This window comes from Paramacrobiotus metropolitanus, unplaced genomic scaffold (assembly GCF_019649055.1).
Source record: "Paramacrobiotus metropolitanus isolate TYO unplaced genomic scaffold, Prichtersi_v1.0 Parri_scaffold0000323, whole genome shotgun sequence".
Lineage (NCBI taxonomy): Eukaryota > Metazoa > Tardigrada > Eutardigrada > Parachela > Macrobiotidae > Paramacrobiotus > Paramacrobiotus metropolitanus.
This window is the reverse complement of record NW_026570543.1, coordinates 26115-50141: the sequence shown is the minus strand read 5'-3', so window position 1 is coordinate 50141 and position 24027 is coordinate 26115. Positions and strand designations below refer to the sequence as shown.

Sequence of the window (24027 nt, the reverse complement as noted above, 5' to 3'; positions counted from 1 at the left end):
TGGAAATGAATCATCACATACCCGCAGTATCATACTATACGTCGTAGACGTACTGTCTCACATTGTCTGTCATATCTATATAATTATTCTTGTAAACGACGGCACATCTTTAATGTCATTAATTTTAGTGGAGCTTAGATACATTGGTTAAATACTAATAATCTCGCGTAAGTACTTACACGAGATATTACGGTACGAGATAATAAGTGCAGGTGCATTGCAGTAATAAACTGCTATAAGTACAACGTTAACAAAAAAAATATTATACAGATACGGTACTTACTCTAGAGTAGGTCTTTGCGCATGTATGCACGTCTAAATCCTACTGCAAAATAACGTTGATTTTAGGTTTTCAGATTTTTTGACTACATATATAAACACTGCTTTTAATGAAGTATAGGTTCCACCATTTATTTTGTACAAACATGAAACACGTGTACTTAATACTTAATACTAATCAATAGTCGCCCCAGAATATATGAATATCATTATTGTGATTTAAAAACTCATATGCGGACTCGGACGGCGGACGCAAATTATAAGCATTGCCGGAAAAGCGCATACTAATTATAAGTTGTTATTAGCTTTAATTAAGGGCTCACTTGGATAAGTATCGTATACTTTTATATTTAAAAACGCTACATGAAGCGCCATTTAAAAACCATTTTAATTTAATAAACTAAACCGACGAAGATTTAATATGAGCCATCCGCCAGCAAAACGATCCACCCGCGGCCTTGTCGGTGCGCGTGAAGACCTGAAACTGGAAATCATTACAGCTAAAACTGAACCGAAATCAGACGCCGGAGAAAAGATGACAGCTAGCTTATTCTTCAAATTATATTAAAACAGAAAAACGAATTCAGTGAAAACCCAAAACTCTAAACCGATTTGAAAAACGAAAATGAACCCACGCACTGCACGCGGGTGACGGGCCCGAGCATTTGCTTTTGGATTACTGCCACCCGCCCTACGAGCGGCAATTTATACTGATGCCATCAGAGAAGGGTAGACTGATTATGACTTGTAATTTTCTCGTTTTGTCAGTTGCCATTGAGTTTGCAAAATTTGTGTGGTGGTCAATTTTTTTTTGGTAGTAAAGACATTTTAAAAAGATTTTTGCAAATGAAGTACCGAAGTGCTTAACTCTTCCAAGATTAATGAAAGTTCCCATCTAAGGTCGCTGCACACTCCTCGGCAGCGAATCGTTTTCGTTCAGACGTCAACATGATGGAAATTCCCTAGCTTACTTCACGGTTCTTTACGGAGCAGTTATATGATAGTGGCGTTCTTCGCATTGGTTTCAGATAAGCGAACACGAACAACGGTTACCCAGGCGAGTCTTGCAGAATTTCATGATATCCGCACATACGGCACAGTCTTTGAAAACCTGACACTTCTCTGCGCAAGGTATCATTCCGCGAACGCAGAAAAGCTTTCCGCCTCATCCAGCAAGGGTTCGCCGTGGTCGTCCAACAACGGCAATGTCCAGTGGATGTCCATGCAGAACTCGCCTTTCCCGGTGATGGCCGCGCCGATGCGCATGCTGAGAATCTTCTGCTGGCCCGGCACACGTCGCACCATGCAGTCGTTGTTCTACAGTGCCTACTTTAAGCTGGGCATTGAAGATGAAGCCGTGGATTGAAGATCTGTACCGTGGAGCGTCCTCCGAAGAAGTGGAAAAACAGTGCAATGCGCATGACGCTGGTTCGCGCTGCTGCCCTGGCGGGATCGCAGCATTCGTCTGAACCTTTTACATCGACCTGTCTGGGCGTGGATACAAATAAACCGTACGTGCTCACCTTGAAGATTGTCCCCGTGGATCCGTATCGTTTCCTGGCTTTTTTGACGGGCGCCTGTCTGCTGTTCTTTGCGCGACGAATGAGCCGCAATACATTTTTCATTATTCTTCCGGGATCAGTATTGCCTTGGTAGGTTCATTGTTGCTGGCGGTGTTTTTAATCAGCCGGATGATTCCGCGGAAAGCGGCGGGGATCTCGTTTCTGGTTGGTGATTTATTTTCTCTAGACGTTGTGGAAGAATTTTCGGGAGACAATTTACGATCATCGCAATTATGTCGTGGCATACATTATCATCGTCTCAACCATCACCTTCATGCTCATTTATCGCTTCGGCGGGATTCGCAGTCCGGAGACAATGAATTGAATATTATGCAGTGGAAGTTGCAGATTGTGGGCGCGTTGATTATGTACTTCAGCGTGACGACTGAACCGATCGGCATGGCGTTGATTTGCGCCGCCGCCGCGTTTGATATGGTCATCCACAGTGGGTGTAATTTCCGGAGATTTAAAATTATTAATAAACTCTTTCCGCCGCGACCGCGCAAACTGCTGTCACCCGATGAGTTGGAAGAGGTGGGACGACGGGAGACAGCCAAAGAATTAAAGAAGCTGCGGGAGTATGCCAATAGTCCCGAGTAAGTCATGGTCATTGGTAAAGCGACTGAGCAGTCCGTCGCGGTTCGGTTCGTTTGTGGAAGACGGTACGCATCTTTCGCTAGATGAGGTGGACACGTATGAGCGGGAAGTGTCGTGCAGTGGATCTGACGATGAGGACGAACCACCGGCGTCGGCGCCCGTGCAGCTGCGCTTCTCCTCATCGGCCAGCTCGCATTGGCGGTCACATCGGAATAGTCCGCTGCGATCGGCGCACTCGCCGCCGTGGAATCGACATGGGAGCCGGAACGGGAATGGAGTCGATGATTTGATGGCTCATAATTTATGAGTAGCACCAGCGTGTCGTAACTGTTTTTGCATTTCGAGGTACGAAATTGTGATTGTGTTCTATCTTGGCAAAACTTTTTTCTCAGTATTCTCTTTAAATGTTCCCCGCAAATGCGCAGACGAAATTGAACTCGTATTATGTTAAAGGGCAGTTTGAAATCGTAGCACACTTTTTCGCTGTTGAATTGCTTTGCCTTTGCTTTGCCTTTGCTTTTTCGCTGTTGAATTGCTTATATGAAGATGCAGACGAAAAGAACACAGAACAAGTTTGGAAATTGGTTAGTGCTTACACAGTAGCAGTTGAAAACCTCAAAGTGATTACCCTTTTGAGCTTAAGAAAGCCGCTAGCCCAAGAGAGGGATCTCTTATTGGTTGTTCATTAAAATCCGAACGATCCAAACTGTAGATCATGTCGGTGGGATCAAGAATGAAATCTTCCGGTGGATTGCAAATAACAAAACGCTTCGCTGCTCTCGAGCTGTCATCTGCCGGGTCCACCTTCCGGTAGACACCCAGACATAATCAGCTAAATGTTACCAGTGCATCGATAAATAAACCGCCATACGCCGACTCCTATGATCAAACAAGCGAATTCATGAAATTAAGATAATTTTATTTCTGGGCGATGTCACTGATGCAGTCGTATTCTTACCGCATGCACCGATACGGCCCGGAAGAAATTGAAAACTGGTTTACTATAACTTAATTTTTCACCATTGCGGGTTTGGAAATATTGGCGCCGTCGATCATACCTATAGATAAAACGATTATAACAGTAATACACCCCGTATGGACATAAACATGCGAGAAAAAACAAAAAGACGGTATTTGCATCAAAAATTTACCGGCTCCTCGGCAAGAATTTTTCCAGTTCCAGCGATGCCCCACCGAAAATCATGGTGCGGAAGACGTTGACGATAACAGGGTTAAAAAATGGCTTTATCATCAATAAATCCAGCAGAATGCCAGAAAAGCACCGTCCGCAAGCATAAGGCTGTGTCATGTAAAACTCCGTCCCGGAAGGTCATCGTCATCCTCATCCAGAAACTGCGCATTGGTATCCCGCACTAGTAAAAACGTATATTTTTCGGCCACGGGCATTGGAAATGACAGGATCAAGCAAATTTTAATGTAAAAAAAACAAAAGAAAAGCCAAAAGATAATGAAATACAGGAGTCACTGAAATTTGGAAGTTTCTGAGGAAGCGTTTACTAGATTAAAAGTACTGTACAAACGAGTACAGTTTACAGTAGTTTAATTACCTACGCACCACGTAGTCTAGTTTAATGCTCTGGTACCATTAAAGAAAACGCTAGAAACTTAGAGAAGCCTCTCTGATAGAAAAAGCAACACAGATCTTAAAAAGATTGATTAAAAATACATTGCAGATAGATACATATTTAAAGAGCATCGATTCTGAATCTCCGACAGGAACGACTTCCGCTTTGTTGTTCAATAAAATCAGCGGAAGCCCTTCATTGGCTTCGTTTGACATAGTTGTTTTATTTGTACAGATCTGATGACAATTATTCGGTCCACTTGTAATGACTGTACCTACATAGGTACCTTTGTTCAGTAAAGGGGCTTCTGTTTATGCGCGATGCGGCTCGTTCAACAGGAGTCGTTACTACAGACCCGTCGTTGCGTCCTTTCGACTGTTTAAAAATTTTGTGCACCTACGGACCGACTTCCCTAAACTCTTCTCTTCCCATTAGCCGGCCAACAAATAATATGTCAAACGAACCCGAAACTTTAATAATCTACTATTTGGCATATCAGCCTGACACAGTAATATTATAATCGGCAGTACAGATAGGACTACTCACGAATATCGGTTATAAGCGGCACTTCATAACCAGTTTGCCGGGCTCGCGTCTTCAGTGAAATTCTTTGTTGGTACATGCTTTCGCCTTCCCTCGCGGCTGTAAATCAGAAAAGACAGATATTATGACACTTTCTTGTCGCCAATGTTTCTTAAAAAACAGAAGCTGTTCAGTATTATTTACGATTTGCGGCCTCTTCTTCGGAAAATCTCATGGCGCGCACATTGAGAGTAGCCAGAATTACCGATGAGCGTTTATCGATGAGCGCATTATCGACATTCTGCATTTGAGCACCGGAACTCGGTGAACCGATAATCACGCACATTTTACATGTGTTCAGTGTGACCGAACGCAGGTCAGCTCGATTTAAAGCGGTGCCCTACGAAAGAATTGTTCAAGTAGTTGTAATACCAAAAAAATTAACGATATCATATTCTAACAAGGACTAAATGTCAATGCTTGTATAAGAGTGAAACATGCCATACTCCAAGTCTCCAAACACCGTAGTTACAGAGTATGTTAACACAGTTTACTTTGCTGCCATCAGTTAATGCCGAAAAAATTCTTTTTACGAAAAATATACTACAGTATATCTTCGGAGTATAACCGCGCGTAGCGCAACTTACTCTAACGACATGTATTCGAGGCAAATTCGGAAGATATGTCCATTCCTACAATAAAATTCACCGATTCTGCTAAATGGACGAGGATAACGACAGAAGAAAAGTCGAAGCACCTTCTTCATAAAACTGTGGTCACTCAAAATGACAACATCGCGCAGCTCCGTGGCTTCACAACACTGGACCGTAGAAGTGGAATAAAACTGTGCAAACCAACGATTTGAGATCCCGGTTGCGATAAAATGCAAAAACGATGTGCCCGCTGAATTCGGCCTTGGCAGCTTGTTGTCGCGTTGCTTAAAAATAACAGTCCCGTTCGGATACGGAGTGGAAGCAAGTGCGTGCAGTGCTTACACAGTACGTACTTAATACTGAGAAATCCCTGCTAAATGCTAACTATACCACCGCTTAAAATACAGTTTCTCCCGATCGATTTTATTCATTACAGTGTTTGTGTATTTGTGCATTGTTGTAAAAGGTTGTGCGAATCAGTTCCGTAGAAAGCACTAATTTGACAACTAAAAATGCGATAGGTTACTTTTCGGTTGTCTACATATTTAACTGTTTTAACCGGTGGTGCCACTGTATATATGCAATTCAAATCATTAGAAGATTACAGTAACTTTTAAATGATGTGACTAAAGATAATAGTCATCGACTGCGCATAGAAGTATTCTGGATAGCGTCATACGTACTCCGGCTTTACAACCGTGCTTTACAAACCAACGAATAGGTTAAATTCACGATCGTAGTGATAGCAGATCTTACCGTTTCCGAAACAGTTCTGTCATCGAGATTTCGGGTCTTCACCAAGTTCTTACGCAATGCACGCTTGCATTTAATTCGATTTTCATGTAACACTAACGCTACTCATATCAGAAAAACGGTGAAAGAAGGTTCATTCACAACTCGGATGAAAAAAATTATTAATGCTGGTTAATCAACCAGAAGACGTATTCATTACAGGCGATACATTCTAATAAAAGCACTAAACACATAAATATTCCTCCGACAGCAGAAATAAATTACGCATAAAATCAAACGCTTGACAATCAAAAACTGAAGTAATTAAGACAACTTAAATTATCTCTTCTCAATAAAAGGAAAAAATGGTTACAAAATACTAATAGCCCCGCGTCATGATGTGCTTGAAGATGCAGGCGTACAGGAGAGGAACCATGCGGAAGCTAAACCACCAGGAAGCTTCTAGCGGAGTGGACGCGCGTGCCCGCTTGTATTTGCGATGTGGGCGCATCTCATATCGACGGCGCGTAAGCCCTCTCTTCATGCTAAGAATAAAGGAAATGTAAACAAAAAATATATTGCAATGTTTAATTAGATTAACGATCTCGTACGTTTTATCCCAGCCGTGTACGCTTTGGTAAGTGTACCCATTTAGCGGCTCGAATTCGCGAAACGCCAGCTACAAACACAAACACAATTAACTGGTGATTTCATGGAGCAGCCGGTGGGACAAGAAAAGAGCAGCGACAGAATACGACGGAGAAAGGCTTAGAAACTAGAAAATAATTTTAGTGCCACTACAGAGTACGTACGCGATTTTTCGCTGCAGCTTCACCACCGCGAATTTACGCGGAGGAGAAAAGTGTGCTCGATCAGCGGCGCGGGTCGGGACGTTATCAATGAAGGCTTTATATGACCGAGGAGTCATTTCCTCCACACGGCGTTGCTCCTTAAAATCGCGAACCGGCGTACCAAGGGCGTCATCAGAGGCGGGCGTGTGGTAATGTTTACCCAGCCGAACTGAGCTGAGAGGACGGTGTCTGGTCAGCGCTTCCGACGTCGTCCTCGTCCTGCCATACATCGTCTGCCCCCAACTCATTTCCCGTTTCCTCGTCCTCTACACTGCCCAATGTCTCGTTAGGCTGAGAAGAAACGCGAGACGGCGGTGTACCAGATACGCCGCGCACCGACCCGTCCTACCAAAGAAACGGCGTCACCACACACACTGACCGCGAAAACTGTGGCGCCATTTGCTTTCACCTGAACATTTTCGTTGGCCATGGCAACCGGATTGCCGGCGTTTGCATGTTGACCCGCTTGGACCACGTTTTGCGTCCCGAGAAAGGCAGACGGCAGCAAACGGTGAATGGCACCAACGACACTGTCCGACTTTGAACACAAAACTCAAACCAAAACACAATAAAATTAGCAAAAACGACAGCTTACTGATTTAGCAGTTTTGATAACATAAAACTGGTTGCCGCACACGTAGCCAAACGAATGTAAGCTGGCCTTATCGCGCCAGATGCGTCTGATTTCCGGTCCCGGGTGTGTAAATGCCTCCATCTACAACGTCAAACAATCGTGAAGATGTTATATTTATTATTATTAAAGTTATTCTACCCATCAGCAATTTATACAGTAATTCATACACATTTGACATAGCATAAACGAAGCAAAATACATATGCACGTTAACGTATCTCCACTGTACATACTAGTAGATCTGGATTCATAATTTCAGGCTCCTCACACTTTAAGCTTCCAGTCAAATTATTTTGAGGTCAATCTGGCTTCCAGCATTTGAGACGAAATACGAGTAAAAGCTTTATTTCCCATTTTAATGGTTAGATTTTGGTCGTGTATTTTTTAATTTTTTTAATATTGTTATTCAAGTACTTTCGATGAAGAAATTAAGCAAGTAACATACCATTTACCAATACATTAAATACAATGCAATATAAATACAATACGAAATATTTCTGAAGATGAACGATATACCTATTGTATTACTATTATTTCATTAAAAATCTTTTGTTTTCAATTGAAAAGGATCAGCTGATGACATGGCCGCGGAAAAACCCGGCAACGAAACACCCGACGCATTAAACACCACACCTACCTCGCCAGGATCTTCGAAAATGTGGATGCCGTTACGGGTTACAGTGATGGAAATCTTCGGCTGATGGTCTTCAGCTTTCATCTTTTCGCTATGTCCATCTAGCGCAGCGTCGTCCGTGGCCCCGTTCTTCAAGCGTACCACACCGACCAATCGCCCACCGAACTGAAACTCATCCATCGGCGAAACCACTGCAACCGAACAGAAACAGTCAGAGTTTGGTTCGCATCATCCCCGTACGCACGACTTCCAGCCACGCCGACGACGACCACGCTGACCTGCAGCACGCCGGTTGGAGTTCTCGCTGCCTTCACGACTGTTTAGAAGGGTAAGGGCGGAGTCATCTAACACTCGGCGACGTTTTTGGTTGGCCGTGGCGCCCCGCAGCACACCGGATGCCGTTCTGCTGGTACCCGCGCGTGGGGCTGCTTTCCGGCGCTGCGCCACGGGACTGGATGATAAGGATTCCATCTCCAGAGAGACAATAACCGTCTGTTTTGTGGGCGCGCGGCTGGGACCAGTTACCGGAGTTCCTCCCGCACCTGCGTAATCAAACCGACATTTTCAGCTTTTTTCCTGACTACACAACGTTGTAATGCTCTACCGGTAGCCGAAAACATAATTTCAGTATTTAAACAACATATCCCAAATTCTGGTGAGATGGGCAATACCAAACTGCATCGGTTATGAATGTATTTTTACTTTTTCAATACTTGGCATCTTTGCATTTGACCTAAAAGTTGAGCGTATAATAGATAATAGTTTTTACCGTATAATAAATGCCATGACTTTTTACAGCCGTTAATAAGCATGCGCTCTCGTTCGGCCGTTATCCATCAAATAAACCTATGTAATACTACTAATACTAGATAGAATATTATAATTTTATTGCGGCTGCTATAATTTCTTTTCATTAATATTTTCTAACTAACGTGTTCATTTTATATTTTATAGTCACCGTATTTATGTTTTACTTACGGAACGCATGAGCACACAATTACAGAGTAAGCAACAACAAGCTATAGCTGAAGTAGCCGTTGGTCACGGAGATCTAGAACTTTACTCATCAACCGGTTGTTTACCTGCTTGATTGCCATCGGCTGCACGTGAAACGGAACGGGACGGAGTCGGCAGCTCTTCAAACGAGGACTCCCGCTCGTCGGAAGAAATTGATGGAATTCCAGGAAGAGAAAGTTCCTCCTGCTGCTCAGCATCCGACACGCGAGCCTTTTCCGGAGCGAGGGCGCCGTCCTCCTTTTTCTTCAACTACATGCAATTTTTTATTACAGTAGTATTATTTTTAAATTTTTTTTCGAAACCAGAACTGCAGAAACGACAGCTCACCATCCACGCACGGAACTCCGTTTTATTGCCCTGCGGAAAACGGCTCCAGAAGATTTCTAAATGGCGCAATTGGAGCACGGGATCCGCGATTCCCACATCTTCGCGGGCCAATCTTTCTGGATTCGGCCGTCCGAAACTTTGACCAAATCGGCCGTCAGGCGGTAATGAGTGAGATCTTCCGGTCGTCTCGATCGTGTCTTTATCGTCTGGACAGCCTCCACGTATGGCTTCCAGTGGTTCTTCGCCCCCGCACCGGCATGCTCACGGCAGGTGACGAGCTCCGGAATACAAAGATCCTCACGACCATCGTATCCCAGATCAAAGATCTCCCGTGAGCCGCACCCATCACATTTCGGTCGGAAACGGCCGGTTTGCGCGCCGGCAGTGCTAGGGTTGGACGCCGGGCCCGTAGCGCATCCGTAGTAAAACGAAATTGCCGCATGGTGAGTGGTTGCAATGTGCGTTAGCACATGGCTGCAAATAAATTATTTTGGAAATCACACATCACATCATCTGAGAACGCGCTGCCAGCTCCTATTAAAATCAAATAAGATTTAAATTATTATCCCAGAATTAAGGTTTTAGTTGCAGAAAAAAGTTAATCGAGTAATTTTACCTGCTGAATTGAGCATTTGATTTTTAACTACAATGACATGACTTTTACGTAAAACTTTAATTTTGAATAATAATTTTATCGTTATCCAGATTAAACTAGTTTACTGATTTCTAAATTTTTATACATTTATAATAATAATAATAGTATTAGTAGACAGATATCCGTAGTTATTGAATAATTTAAAAAAAATTCAATAATCCACACGCCGAATCTAAGTTCCAGCTGCCGGCAACCGTACAAATCACATTAATTTTGTAACCCAAAATGCATCGGTATTTTTGTTCCATCTAATTTCTCACTGAAATATTTTCAGACAAAGTCGAGATCACACTGTACTTCACATAGAATTAGAATTTTGGAAATTTTCCAACAACAGTCAAGCGTACGAGTACCTGCGCGTCAGATTGTCACGGTTGCCGTTGCAGAAGTACTTTCCACACGCAGCCTCTTCACATAATATTAGGTATTCCTGGCCTGTGATTCCACAGTAGCTGTACAAAATCACGGCTGTCGTTAAAATGTGTTTAATTAAGAAATTAAGTGAGCCAGCATGTTCCTGCAATCTGTACAGTCAATCGACGATCGATATGATTGATATGCTCGATTACACCCACGTACCCACACTGTGGCCTCCGCGAGGTCATTTTGGCGGACGATAAGAGCGAAGCAGCAACACGTGTGGAATGGGGCAGGAGGAACAACGGCGGGCGGAAAGGAATTATTCCGTTGCCGAGCAAATCCTTATCAGACCGTTCTCCGCCACGTAGATCACTTCAGTGATCTGCAGCAGATCGCTCTCCGCCAGCAAATCAAAACTGTACAGAAATAACTTGTTGAAAGTTCATCATGTAAAAATAATGTATCATACCTAAACTCACATCAGAATAAACCAACAGAAATTGACACTGTATTTCGAAAATGTTCATTCTGAAAATCGCGATAGTGGCAACACCTCACGTTAGTCGCCGGTGGACTAGCACTTTTGCTCCATCCGGGTATCGCTGGCTTTACGCTGAATACCGGTAAGTGAATGGGGCTTATAAATGACCATTCCTAACGCTACCTAATGAATGGCGCTTGCGGATACGTCCGCATTCGATAGTCATCCATCCGATAGCAAATGTGATGTTTCCTCTTAATTTGTTCGTTGACGTTTTAGCCGACGTTGAAACGCGCCTTCTTATTGTTTGACAATTTCTTCTGTTCGCAAAAGGTAGATCTGTACAATTGTGCTTGCCGCAGTGAACAGAGTCAACGCTTGGTCAGTTTAAATTAAATTTAGTTCTGAAAAAATACTTTTAATTTATATAGGCGTGCCTTCTGAATTGTCATTTTTTAGAATACTTCGGACAGAAGACATTTCGACGGGTTCTTAAGTACAGGAAATGGAGTAATACAGTGTCGTTTTTAAGCTGTTGGCGCTACATTCTTACGCGTAAAAGAACGGAGTTACCACGGATTGGGCAATTAGGGCAATATTACAGAGAAAAATCAGAAATGCACGGCTTGTATAATGATAAAACTGTAAAAGTAACTTGTAGGCATAGGAGCAAGAATAAACAGCTAAGATTCCTCGGGAATCTATCTATTATTGGTCGAAGAGGTGACGGCTACTCCCACACTGTCTGACCAGCGCCCGCTTCCCTTGCCGGGTTGTATATAAAGCGGGAGCGCGGTCAAGACCATCGCATTAGACCATTTGCAAGCTGACGTTAAGGAAATTTTTGTTTTGAACTGCTGCCACAATCAAATAGTCCACGGACACTTTGATTCCGCAGCGTTATATTTGTGATCTTGTTAGTGCAGTGTACGCACTGTGTGACCTTTAACGTTTTCCCGTTCTCCGTACAACTTTTTGAATAACTCCTATTATCGTTCTCTTGTACTATCTTATAGATGGTTAGAGACAGATAAGTTTTTGGTTTCATCAATTAGTTGAATTGATATAAATTTTGAAGCACTGTCATAAGCTTTTGCTTACACAGTACAGTTACTTTTTGCTTGCATTTGTTTTTATTTTGGTTGATTAATATCGCCATGGCCCCAAGCAAGACTGCCCTTAAGAAACTCACTAAAGAAGAGCTGATGGACCATTGTCGCGGCCAAGAAGTGGATGACTCCGGCACCAAGAATGATATGCTGATTCGACTGTACGATCATTACGGTATGGAGAATTCACAGGGCTCTCACGACCGGTCTCCTTCAGTGGTGGAAGAACCAACTCCCGATCCTGATTCCGTTACCATCCTCGGGGAAACACTGCAGCTTGCTGAACAATCGGTCAACGAAATCCTCAATGCCGGATTTGCCACCGTCAAAAAATTGCGTCGACTGGCCCTGTGTCAGGATTTCCCGTCTAATCTGAAGTTCATCACCATGGACGCCGACCGCATGGAAGTGCAGTTGTTTATTGGGCCACGGCAGCAGCGCGCCAACACCGGCGATCTGCGTAGTGTCATCGACCAACGCAAGGCCAACAACACCGACCGGGCGGCTAGCAACTCATCGCGCAACAGTTCCCGTCGACGCTACCGTCCCAGCCGCAATCAACAACGCAGCGAATCCAACACCAGTGGAGGTAGGTCAAACAGTAACCAATCTCGTAGTTCAAAGTCATCCGTTCGTTCCCGCTCACAGTCAGTAGCCAAGCTTGCTAGTGTGGCTCGGAAACTTCCTCTGCCACACAAGCAAGCGGCGAAAATTTTAAATGAAAAGGGCAAACGTGTAAAACCGGATGCAACGCAGTTGACTTTTGATGACTTCTTGATATACAGCCTTAGAACCGCCGTGCGCCTAGCGCAAACGGTAACGGGCAAATATCAGAATGCGCTTGAAGTTTACCTTGAATACATTGAATTTCTTGTCGTGCGCCATCGGGACTACACCGACGAATCAGTTTTGGCTTTTGACGACGAATTTCGATTTAACGCGAATTATGAGAAATTCGATTTATGCGATACTCATAAACGCGCACTGTTATGTGATAAGCATTTTTACGCACGCAACCGCCGGCCTGCTCTAACTGTCATTAAAACAGGCAAAAAAGCGCAGCTTTTTCGCGGGTACGGCAACAGTTACAAAAGCCAGCAAAACGGGCAGCGGCGCTATCGCTTTTCCTGTTGTTTCTTCTGGCAAGAGAATAAATGTAACGCCAATATCTGCACCGGGTTTGCACATATCTGTGGGCACTGTGGCAGCGAAGGCCACCCAGCAAGCAGTTGCACTGCCGGCAATCAGCGAAACCGCGGGAACGGTTCACACTAAAGCCTCACCGCAAACACCTGCGCCTAATTATGTTGTTTTTGATAACGTTTCTCTATCTCTTGACGCCGATCTGATTTTGCGCTCCTCTCTTACTCGCAGCATTGAAAACTGGTCAAGAGAGCTTGAAGTAGACCACCCAGATAGCCTATTTTTGCTAACTGGACTCGCTCAGGGTTTCTCTCTCGTGCCGGATATTCACTCAGTGCCGCCGGCGGACTGTACAAATTACAAGAGCGCCCTATCTCCTGAGGCAAAACCCTTTCTAGACCGTCTTTTCTCCGAAGAATTGGCAACGGGTAGACTATCAAAACAAAGTCATAAACCGTTGCGAATTAATGCCATCGGTGCGGTTTCAAAGAAAGGCAGCACAGCCTTGCGCCCTATCACAGATTGCAGTCGCCCTCTTCACTGCAGCGTTAACTCCTTTATTGATGCCGAAGCATTCTCATTTCAGTCTCTCGAAGATGTAATTAGGCTAAGCAGTTCTGGTTGTTTTTACGCGGTGATAGACATCAAGTCTGCATACCGCTGGGTTCCAGTCAAACCGGAGCATCGTCAACTCCAAGGTTTCCGCTGGCAGTTCCCAAACGAATCGGAGAGTTTTTATGTAGATAACTTTCTTTGTTTTGGGCTTTCAAACGCTCCATCAATTTTTCATAAAATTTCAACGGCCATCTGCCGCATGATGCGGCGCCGTAAATTCGCTATCGTCGCTTATTTAGACGATTTTATAGTAATTGGGGAAACTTATGAAATTTGCTTATGCGCCCAAAACGAATTAATTTCTCTTTTATGTTCTCTGGGTTTCATGGTAAAATGGGATAAAATAATAGGCCCCGCGCAACGAGTGACCTTTCTTGGTATCGTGGTCGATTCATTGCTGGGCCGGTTAGAATTACCTGTAGAGAAACTAATTTCGCTTTTCAAATTATGCGACACAATTTCTGCGCGTAATAAAGTTACCAAGAAGGAACTCCAAATTATTACTGGACACATGTCATTTGCGTCTAAAGTGATCTACGGAGCCAGGACTTTCACGCGCATTTTTATTGATATTTTGTCAAAACTAAAACTTTCCACTCATCGTGTCCGAGTAAGTCAGTTAATGTTAAGCGAACTGGAGTGGTGGAAAACTTTTGCCGGCTCACTGAATGGCATTATTTCTACACCCATGAGCCAGCCTCGCAGTGTTGCTTATATCGCAACCGATGCATCCTTTCAAGGATTTGGCGCAGTTTACGCCGGTACCTGGATAGCAGGTCGCTGGGATGTCTCAGTCAAGGCACCAGCCGGGTTTCACTCCAACTGGGTGCCAACGCCAGTGGTCAGTGCACAGCTTAAACGCAATATTAATTTTTTAGAATTAATCGCGTCATGCCTACCACTACTAATTTTTGCCGAGCAGTTGGCCAACCAGAAAGTCATTGTTCAATCTGATAACACTCAGACGGTCGCCTTCTTAAATCGTGGTACAACCAAAAATTTAGAAGCGCTGAAATGGCTGAAAGCTGTACTTAAATGCAGCATTCGGCATAACTTCCGCTGGCAAGCAATACATGCAGCCGGTGTGACCAACGTGCTAGCTGACTCATTGAGTCGGTTATCCCAGAGTGAATCATACACCAATAAATTTCTAAGCGATTGGCAAAGGCCTTTTCCAGGCGATAAATTACCGAACAATTTTCGTTTTAGTTACCCTAACACACAAACTGGAAAGGAAATTGAGGAATTTGCAGCTTTCAGCTATGGCGAAATCTTCCTGGAAAACCAGGGAAACCCAGTGGGCACGGTTTGAAACGTTCTGTCATTCGTTTCGATTGCGGGCGTGTCCAGCAACGGAGCACACTGTTAGCCTTTATATAGCTTACCTCAGCAAAGACTTAGAATATAATACTATCCTTAGTTATGTCTCATCCTTAACTTCATTCCATCATTATCGGGGATATGCCGGCCCAAACCTTTCTCACTACAAGGTTAAGCTAGCACTTGCAGGCGTGAAACGCCAATGCCAAGAGCGCCCACATAAACGGCGCCCTATCTTACCCACGGATTTAATAATAATTAAAAATAACCTGCATGCCGTACCGAGCAGATACAGGAAGACGTTTTGGGCGGCATGCCTTACAGCGTTCTTCTCCCTTGCTCGCAGTTCATGCCTTTTTAAATCACTCAGCAACAAGCATCTGCGTGTGAAAGACATCCAGTTCACCGATACTGGTGCTACATTGCAACTTGCCGTACTTAAAACTAATCGGTTTAAGAAAAGTAAGGTCGAGATTCCCTTACCACGGCTAACCGTTAATCCCTTATGTCCGGTAGCAGCACTTCGGTCAATGGTGGCCGCCTCCAAGGCCAAACCGACAGATGCACTGTTCAGTTACCGGGTTGGGGCCTGCGTAAAACCCTTATATGCTTTTAGATTCAACCAATTACTACGAACAGCAATTCAATCAGCCGGCTATCCCACCCATGCCATTTCCACTCATTCGTTTCGCCGCGGCGCCGCAACCTATGCCGCGACCATGGATGTTCCAACAGCACTACTGAAATGCCAAGGGAACTGGAGAAGCGACTGCGTCCACGCATATACGGATACCGACTTCGAAAAGCGGCAGCAATTTAACCTTCACATGGCGGAATCCATGAGACAAGCCTTCGCTAAGTAGCTTTCCCTTTTGATGGGTTTCTTTTGCCTTCTGTGTTTGTTTTTGTTTTTGTTTGGTGTGTTTGGCGTGTAGACCGCTTCGCGTCCGTTTGTTTGGTATGAATTGCCCTGAATAAACTCCGAATTTGTTGGGTAGTACCTTGACCACAATAATAGCTAAGATTCCTCGGGAATCTATCTATTATTGGTCGAAGAGGTGACGGCTACTCCCACACTGTCTGACCAGCGCCCGCTTCCCTTGCCGGGTTGTATATAAAGCGGGAGCGCGGTCAAGACCATCGCATTAGACCATTTGCAAGCTGACGTTAAGGAAATTTTTGTTTTTGTTTTTTTTTTGTTTTAACGTGTAGACCGCTTCGCGTCCGTTTGTTTGGTATGAATTGCCCTGAATAAACTCCGAATTTGTTGGGTAGTACCTTGACCACAATAATGTCGAGATGTTACTCTCCGTCCATGAAGGTAGTGCCGAGCGCGGAGTGCGATGCATACCTTGTACGTATAATAATGTCTACGAGTATATTGCTGTGCAGCTCAATGTTATTACGTAAAACTTTAAAAAATATTATTTTAGAAAAGATGGTACATGGATGATATTGCGTTTAACGAGTAGCGATGGTTTCGAGGAACCGGAAATGATCAAAGTGCTGTAGACATTGCTGCTGTTAGCATGTCAATCCGCCAAGCAAATCGGGCGTTTTGTGGTGACTGCGCAGAAACAACAACAATAATCCAAACCTGGTAAAACGACAAGGAGGCAAGAACGATTCTTAAGAAGCTCGGTACGAGCAGCAAATAGCGGTTTCTAATCCGTGTTTGTTGGTTGTATTCTACAGCATTGCGGTGATAGGTGGCGTGGATGCGGGTAAGTAACCTTTCTCGGTGTCCTAGCTGACGCATTGACAACTGGAAAACGGCCGTCGTTTAGTTTGACTTGAGTTCCATATTGCGCTATAAGCACGAACAGGGATAGGGGCGCACGAGCCGCGCACTTGTACCAGGACAAGACAGTCCGCATTTTTGGTAGATGGAAATGCGAAAAAAAGCAGGCCATAAATTACGGAGACCAGTTGGAATTTTTGCCTGGTGCAAGATTTTTCGCATGAATTTAATGTTGAAATTCCTGGGATGCTTCAAGGATCACTACCGATCACTTCGGCAGTTTTCATTTCGGCCGCGTTCATTTCGGCTAAAGTTTTCGGCCAATCACTTCGGCCACAGTACATTTCGGGCAACACTCATTTTGGTTTAATTTGTAGACAACGTTAACTTCGTTGTAACTTTGGCAGCTATTTAAATTCAAGAAAGTGTTAGAAAATGACCTTGTACTGATATCAGTCCTGGAAAAATTGAAAATGGTACAGGACTAAGAAAAACAATCATTATTAAAGATTAGCAATTCAAAACAGACAGAGGGAAACCTCCGGAAGTGGCTCAAAACGATTGTTATGCGCCCAACCCAAAGACATTTAAGAAACCGTAGGCGGTTGCAAGGAGCCTACCGTCACAAGAGCGAAGGTTAATGATTCCAAAAACATTTCAGAAAACTAAAAGAACCTGGGAAAGCCCAAAGAATTCTGAGACAATTTAAAACAAATTTAGAAAATTAAAGAACCTTAAGAAAGCCTAAGAAGCCCAGGAAACCTAAACAAAAATTAATAATAATTACAAAAACTAAGAAACTACGAAAACCCAAGCAAGCCTAAGATACCTAAGAAAAACCTAAGAAAACCTAGGAAACACAACAAAAATTTGGAAATGCAACAAAAACTAGAAAACACAAAATCTAGGAAAACGTGAAAAATTGAAGATGGCTAAATGTGCTGGCGGTGGCCGAAATGAGTGTTGGCCGAAGTGAGCCTCGGCCGAAATGAGCGTTGGCCGAAGTGATCGTATACGGCCGAAGTGATCGGACGCGGCTTCAAGGAGCCTTGTCCGTAATCGTATCACTACCGTGCAGTCGATGAATGCATAATAATTGCAGCGCCCAGCGATATACGCTTACTCCTACAGAAAATTCAAATTACTCCTTAATTTAATTTTGATTAAAGGTGTGCTGATGCCTTTGCATTGCTATTTCTTGACTTTTTCTTTAAATTTGTAAGCAGGGTTCTGTAGGCGCTGATAATTCACATGTTCCACATTAATTGGTGAATTTAAAGTTTTAAGGCAGATTATTTTATTCAACGGTATAAATGTTAGTAATTGTAAGTTTTTTCTGTTTCAAAAACATGATCAAACGGTAGAAAAGCCATAAATTTGTCGATGTGCCGAGATCGGGCATTTGAGGACGCGTAGCTGAGTGCAATGCGCTGGCCAATGCGGCTACATCAAAGAACGGATATAGCGAACATTTGAGGACACACGCGCGTTCAGTTGCCCTGTAACTGCACTGTATGCACCTGCCTATCGCTGAATGAAGGCAGCCTGTAGTGAATGAGTCAGGCATCTTGTTCGGCGAGATTGTACGAGTACTTACAGTGCGGTCGCTGCAGCAAAACCGTAAGAGTTATTTCCAGTTTAATGATGTTGCGGGAAGAAAGCATCAGTGGTTCACTGAATCCCGTTTTAGACTTTGATAAACCGTCGATTGTTGAACTCGTGAATGTCCAGTAATCTATTGTAAGTTTGTTACGGCAATGTATCATGTATAATATGCGTGGAACGTTGTGGATGTGGAGATGGACGGTGTGCTGCAGCATATGGCCACATTGTGGGCCTCCAGAAGAAGTCACAGAGCGTCAGCGACATTGTACTGTACGCTAGCGTCCCGTCTGATCGTAGATTTCGGATGCCCTAAACAGACGGAAGGTCTTTGACTGCTCCCTTGATCGCAACAGCAGCGCGCGCGCGTTGGAATCGATGTCGAGGTGCTGCTGCACGCAGGACAGAATCTCCTGTGGAAATACCGATTCCTTGGTTTAAGGGCTGAGATTCAATTGAGCGCTGTTGGTGGATCTGATAACAGGCGGGCAGCGTCGTCGCGAACGGATTCCCAGCCGACAGATTCGCGATTCGGTGGAAAAGATACTTACAGACTCCTTACCGCGGACCATTTCGTCATGCAAACCTGCAGTGTGCTAGACTACGAATCAGTCTGCATTGTCGCTGCTGCCCGAGACGCTGAACCTATCTCTAGCTGCAATTTGCCAAGATTTTCAGTCAGGATATGTACTGTGTGCGACGGCGCCAGGTGCTGCCATGATGGGATGAAGATGTGGTAAATACATGCTGTTGTTGAACCATGTTTCTTCTTGAAGCACATGCCGTATTAAAGCGTAATCGTGTTTTGCTTCGTCTCACTAGTCACTACAGACGCAGGTGTTCGAAAAGCACAGACAGTCCGATGAGTTTGACCATCAGCTGCTTTTGAGAAGCCCGAAGAGTCGGACGCTGATTGTGAGTCGAAACGCGAAAAGCCGTAGAGTGTCGATGAAAGCGGTGTGACGCTGCCACTGGAAGGGTTGGAGGAGGTTTTCCACTCGCTGTAAAGTGGACACCGTGGATCGACAGCGCTGCTGTAGTGCCTGTCATATGCATGATGCCGTTATCAAGTCGCCCGATACGTGCACAGATGTTGTTGTATCGCTGGATCCATGCAGCTGGTCAGAGAGTTGTAATACCCTACGCTTGTCTGCCTCGTCAAGCACATCACGCCCGCCACTCGCACGGTCTGCAGCCGCTATACTGGTACGGCTTTTCTGAGCCGAGTTACCCAGAATTTGATGGTTAGAGTGCTGGGTTTTGCACGATCAAGAAGATTTTGCACGACGCTGCCCTGCGAATTGACCGTTTCATCATGTACCAGCGATCGCTGGATTTCGCAGCGTTGGTATGATCTTGCGAAATCGCCAATGGAAATTGAGCGAACCTTTCGCCGTATGATCCCTGCGCAGCTATCCACCCTCTTGTCCAGCTGGCCGTAACCGTTTGATCGGGAGCCAGGATGGCTGCCGATGGCCTCCCCTCGCTGCCCACGACGGCGCCCTGCTCACCGCTATCCAGTCCCATGTACGCAGGTTGCGCGCTCCTTGATCATCATCATGTTGCGGTTGCACATTGGCGCGTACTCTGTCGACAGGAACTGCGCGGTAAATTCATTGGCATTTGTGGATTTTTCGCGGGCAAGCGCACATTGTTTCCTTCGCCGATCGTAATAAACAGGTTGGGGATGATATTTCGACCTTTTAATCAAAACTTGACAGAAAACTTTGTTGAATTGACAAATCTGATCTCTTATTACTGAATGAGGTAGTTACTTCGATTAAAACAAACAGAATATTCTGTAAAAATAAATCCAGTTTCTTAGAATTAATTTGAATACTAAAATGAAATTATTAATCAACAGAATTCACTTGTACAAGCCTAGTGGTGATGTTTTTACTCTGGCGTAGATCAGCCGCGGTGTTGACGCAACGTCCGGTCAAATCCGTAAAAACGGCCGCCCGCAATTTGGCAGTTCTCCACCAGCTCAAATCCAAGAGCACGCGCCCGGTTTGCCAGTGTATTATCGTGGCGGAAACCTTCGAGAAAATCCGTACAGGTGTGTTTGAAAATCAGGACGAATTAACAATTACAGAATTTTACGGAAACTGGTCTTGCGCACTGAATGTATTGTTACGAAAAAGCAGATGAACGGTTGACAGTTTTCTGTGCAAAACGGATGTGGATAACTTCCTGTCTAGTTTGAAAAATTTGGTAATTCGCCGCTGTGCAGCTATGTTGGAATTCAGTAAAGAAAGCATTTCGGAATTGAATTAGTCCGCCCGCATACGGAATTCTTCGTATTTTAAAAATTGGTAAATTGGAAAATTTTTGTTTGTTCTACCCATTTTGAAAGGTGAAATTTAAATGCAATCGTGATTTTATAATTTCTTGTCAGATACAGAGTGAAACGACATTCCACACGTGCAAGTTGGTGCAACACAGCTGTTTGGCATACGGAATCAGTTTGCAGGCAGCATCCATAGCCGAAGATCGCGCGCGATAACCAGAACGATTTTATTAGTTAACGGTTCAGGGATTTTGTACTACTGCTGTGAATTATTCGGTCGCGGAAATTCTCAATACATTCCAGGTATTCTCCAGCGTCCCATTTTCGTTTTCTCGGGTGTAATATGCTTGTGTATATAAAAACTGGCTATTTTAAAATTAAAAGTTTACGGCTTCTATAGACACAGAATTTTTTGTTTATAAAAAATAAAAGCACTCTTAAATTTTCAAAACAAATTTCAAATCTACGGTTCACAATCAAATTACAACTGTTAGAATTGCTGTTAAAATTTCAAATAGTACAAAGTAATTATTTTCAAACTGCATACATTTTTTAAATTTAGAAATTAGAAGTATGCTGAGCGTTCAAATTCAAACCGAATATGTGCATTTTATTGCAGATAGTTGTGTCTCGTCACTCTTCCAAGCACCCGCCTTAACAAACGAGTAAGGTCCCGGTGAGATCAAGCCCTTGCCCACGGTGACCACGGCCACTGAGATCCGCTCCCCGTCACGCTGACCATCCACTGCGCACCTCACCCAGTCTCACCCAGTCGCCGCTGCTGAACGCGTAGGAAGCGGCATCCCGCCGGCCGTCCATCGGCATGGTGTGGTCCTTTCTGACCAATCGCTCCAAAGGTGAAACACCCGGTCCACCATCGCCCGCACCCGCGCCCCGTTCAGTGCAAGCAGTATCCGGACCGGGTGGTAAGCCAGCGTTCATCCTAGTGGATACAGACCAGGAAAAGACGGTGGCTATTCACCGAACGTGTAGTCGACGACGGCATCAGACTGCTACCGGTTGGCAGTGCGGAAAGCAAACACAAATTCTGGTATTAACGTCGATACTTTTAGATTTAAATAGACAGCAATTATAAAATGTCCGCTTGCAGCAGCACCGACAGCACCACATCGGATGCCTCGCAATCCTTTTGGTGATCACAACGTGGCCTTTACCGGACGAAGGCCTCATCGGGATCATTTCGCATGCGCAAGCGAAGCAAAACCGAAACAGGTAATGCCGGCGTGCCACGGCTGTTAATCCAATACTAACAGGATGATTTCCAGATGATGATGTGTAGTTTACAGTACGATTGCCAATATGATTGTCAGACAGTGTGATTTTCAAAATTTTTGCCCAATTTATGTGTCTGTCTTGCTCTAGAAAATGTAATTTACAATTTTTCTAGGCAGACTGGGAACACGTTGTTGATCCAGTAGGACGCGCAAGAGTCTGTGCGGGTGCTGGCCGTGCAGTCGGCCGAGCAGTCATCGTCCGCGAAGGACCCTCTTCGAGGCCATGCTGGTGCTGCGGGAAAGGGCTCGTACCGAAACCCCATGTACCGCTTCCTCTTCGGCAACCGTTGCAACGGGCACGTGGACTATCGCTGGAAGCTCTTCTCCATCCTGCTTGGCGACACACCGACGCAGTGGCGGACGAAGGAGTTGCGGATGTTCGAGGGCGGCCCGATGTGGATGCCGCCGCCGTTGAAGCCGTACACGGCTGGGATGCCGGAGCATCTGGTGCGGCATGCGGGCGAAGAGCGGTATGTCAGGGAGAACGAGGGCGACGCAAGAAACCCGTGATGGAGGAGCCCGTGCCGGTCAGCACTGGCATGAGTGATGAGTAAGCAGGATGTGCACTATTTAGTATTTAAATGAATAACGAATTTATTATTTTTGTATGAGAACAGAATTACGCAGTGGCTATTTGGTTTATAATTTATTATTAACTTCCAGGCGCTGTGCATTTGGTCCGGTGACAGTGTGGTCGATGTTTGTTTTGATTATTACGTAGGGTAGTGTTTTTAGTACTACTTGAATAGTTCGCTCAGTTCGATTAGTTGAATATTTCTGCTGAGTACACTGTGTGTTCACTGCCTCATTCTGTTGGAATTTTCATCGAAAAAATGAGCGCTTTTAGTCATTTCTAGTTGAGTATACTTCTATTTTTATTAGTTCTCGAAATATTTTGTCAATTGGAAAAGTTTCCATGTTTCCGTAGATGCCAGAAAACTGCATTCTGATTTCTGTAAAATTACACCAAAAATAATTTTAATCTTACGTTTATGAACGGAAAGAATTCGGAAAAATCTTTAAATGATTAATTTGTGCGATCCATGTGTTCATGACGGTTGCGTGGGGTTAGGTGGCCAAGTTGATTTTGGTATCCGACATCCTCCACAACAGCAGCAGTGGACACGTGCAGAATGCCGGGTACTACAGGAATGGGTAAGAGACAGGTAGCTGTGGCGTAAGATGTAAATACCTTTTTAATTGTGATCGTGATTGTGGGGATTTTACCGCTTTTTGCGGATTCTTGAAAACAGTCGAAAATTCTTGTTGCGTTAACGGAAGCTGTCAGTTGCAGATTGTTTGTTTCAGGCAATTTTGCAATTTCAGTATTTTTGTTTTGAATTCTTAAGTGATTCCGTTACGGTCAATATTGTGTAAATCCTGGCGCTGACGTTTTGTCGTAGCTACGAGTGATGAACTGCTTCCGCGCATGGGAAGACGGGGCGTTGTATCCCCCCAAATACCTGATCAAACTGCAGAACGTCTTCCTGGGTTTGGAGCCGGGCGATGGGTACCCGTTTATCTGACCGCCTTCCCGTCCGCCACAATCTGTTGCCCAGCTTCATGGATGCCGATGTGGATGGTGTACCCAGTAAGTTGATTCAGTGCTAATGATAAAATGGATACATAATACTTTTAGATCGCATACAGATAGTTCCTAAATATTTCCTGTGGCTGTGTGTGTGTTTTACACTCCTCGATCAGTCACGTTGTCCTCATTGCAGTTTATTGGCAATTTGGCATCGCTTTTTAATTTTTATTACGTCCCGTTATTTTGATTTAATCAGTGCTTTTACCGGAGTCCAGCGAGAATTCTTAGATCAAAATGTTTTCAGAAAAGTATCTGGATCGAAATTTGTTATGATTTTCTGTACATGCAGAATTTATGTCGGTATGCGGCCGCCGGCATCGCCTGCCGTTTGGTAGTATTCGATTGGAGTAACTCGCCCTTTATTATTTTCTGCAGTTGATGAAGATGTCGACGGAGCGCCCTTGGAAGAACCGGCTGCCACCGAGACGAAAC

At 44.4% G+C, this 24027-nt stretch overlaps 2 protein-coding genes, 1 long non-coding RNA gene and 1 pseudogene across 3 annotated transcripts; 3 read left to right on the top strand and 1 right to left on the bottom strand.

Annotated features, from left to right (window-relative positions):
* The first annotated feature begins 1425 nt into the window (after positions 1-1425).
* LOC129602074 (nuclear envelope integral membrane protein 1-like) lies at positions 1426-2745 on the top strand (annotated as a pseudogene).
* A 3565-nt stretch (positions 2746-6310) lies between these two features.
* On the bottom strand, positions 6311-10684 carry LOC129602073 (uncharacterized). The gene is made up of 10 exons (XM_055501029.1): positions 10628-10684; positions 10402-10500; positions 9537-9867; positions 9132-9315; positions 8328-8591; positions 8053-8240; positions 7378-7497; positions 7192-7320; positions 6943-7127; positions 6311-6476 (listed from the first exon to the last, which is right to left on the bottom strand). Exons 1-10 carry the CDS (start codon positions 10651-10653, stop codon positions 6311-6313), a joined length of 1692 nt encoding a protein of 563 aa, XP_055357004.1. The 5' UTR covers positions 10654-10684.
* An 898-nt stretch (positions 10685-11582) lies between these two features.
* On the top strand, positions 11583-15831 carry LOC129602075 (uncharacterized). The gene is made up of 2 exons (XM_055501030.1): positions 11583-12587; positions 15693-15831. The coding sequence occupies exons 1-2, from the start codon at positions 12047-12049 to the stop codon at positions 15818-15820; spliced, it is 669 nt and encodes a 222-aa protein (XP_055357005.1). The 5' UTR covers positions 11583-12046; the 3' UTR covers positions 15821-15831.
* A 6600-nt stretch (positions 15832-22431) lies between these two features.
* On the top strand, positions 22432-23538 carry LOC129602078 (uncharacterized). Its single transcript, XR_008692351.1, has 3 exons — positions 22432-22554; positions 23077-23159; positions 23408-23538. It is a non-coding gene; the product is annotated as an uncharacterized LOC129602078 (long non-coding RNA).
* Positions 23539-24027: the final 489 nt, after the last annotated feature.